At 26.8% G+C, this 1,327-nt stretch overlaps 1 protein-coding gene across 2 annotated transcripts in view; it reads right to left on the bottom strand.

The window, feature by feature from the left end:
• LOC107560737 (protein arginine N-methyltransferase 8-B-like) overlaps positions 1-1,327 on the bottom strand; it is a 14,322-nt gene that overhangs the window by 5,715 nt on the left and 7,280 nt on the right. For both annotated transcript variants that reach the window (XM_016244995.1, XM_016244994.1), the window contains exon 5: positions 828-970. In XM_016244995.1, coding sequence (XP_016100481.1) covers positions 828-970 — 143 coding nt within the window. The remainder of the gene's footprint in view (positions 1-827; positions 971-1,327) is intronic.

Raw genomic sequence — 1,327 nt, 5'->3', positions numbered from 1 at the left:
TATCATTATTGTTATAATTAGTATGTCATAAATTGACATATACTGTAATTTAAAAATTCTAATTTAAAAATATTATAAGTTCAACTATCATTAGTAGTATACATAATAGGTCATAAAACATAATATAATATAATATTTTAGTAATTATAAAAATATTATTTTAAAATCTTTTAAATATTCTGAATTAGAATTTGTTGAAATATTATCATTATAAATAAAATGAGGTCATAAATCAACATATAATGTAATATAATAATCATTATTATAATAAGTATCATTTAAATAATCTATCATTATTATCTAAAATCCTTTAATTAGTTTTAATATTTTTTATATATTATCACTATAAATAATATGAATATAATAATTATTATCTAAATTAGATGGAAATCTTTTATTAATATCTAATCTTTTAAATGGTTTTAGATTAATTATATCTTGTCACACCACAGGACACTGTTGAAACTACCCTCATAAAATATTTTAATCTTCAAAAACGTGTTCCTGGCATATGCGTGATTATATTCCTATTATTCCAGTGACTTCACATCATTCTTTCTTTTCCTTCCTGTTCAATGCACCATAAAAATAACCCTAGGGTGAAACAATGCCCTGGAACTAACACAATGGTTCCATAAAAATGTAAAAAAGCCACTTGTCCTCTGGACAAAATTGTCATTCAGTGGTAGACATTCATCAGCAGCCCAATGACTAGCCACTCATTCCCATTATAAATGATAATTTTCAGCATGGACACATGCTTCACATTCTAATTAGTCACATAACCTTGGCCTTGTGACAGCCAACACACACACACACACACTGACCAGCCATTTGTCCCTGGCGTAGATGACAGTATTGAGCATAGACTCGTAGAAAAGACAGTAGCCCATCCACTCTGAAATAATGATGTCCACCTGATCCACCGGCAGTTCAGTCTCCTCCACCTTCCCTTTAATGATGGTGATAACTGCAAAATGCACAGAAAAATGCAAGAATGTAAATTCATGAGCTGATTTTGTTCTATTTAATGTACAATTAAATATAAAATATATTTTATTCTAGAATATATTTATAACAATAAAGTGATAATTTTAGGTAAAACAAAATTTCCAGTTTTGCTTTATTACTAATTCCTAATGGATAAAATCTTTGTGGACTTTGTGGACGTCTCGCCCCACATTTTTTGTTGTACTCATAAATGTGTCAATATGCTGTAATATTTAATAATTATTATAATTAATATCGAAACTAGATAATCTATAATTATTATGTAAAATCTTTTAAATAGTTTTTACATTTACATTTTTAAAAGTTCAAATATTAT

The sequence above is a fragment of the Sinocyclocheilus grahami genome, unplaced genomic scaffold, assembly GCF_001515645.1.
Source record: "Sinocyclocheilus grahami isolate Dianchi unplaced genomic scaffold, SAMN03320097.WGS_v1.1 scaffold740.1, whole genome shotgun sequence".
In the NCBI taxonomy this organism is placed as follows: domain Eukaryota; kingdom Metazoa; phylum Chordata; class Actinopteri; order Cypriniformes; family Cyprinidae; genus Sinocyclocheilus; species Sinocyclocheilus grahami.
The sequence above is the reverse complement of the archived record's forward strand: the minus strand, read 5'-3'. Positions and strand labels throughout refer to the sequence as shown.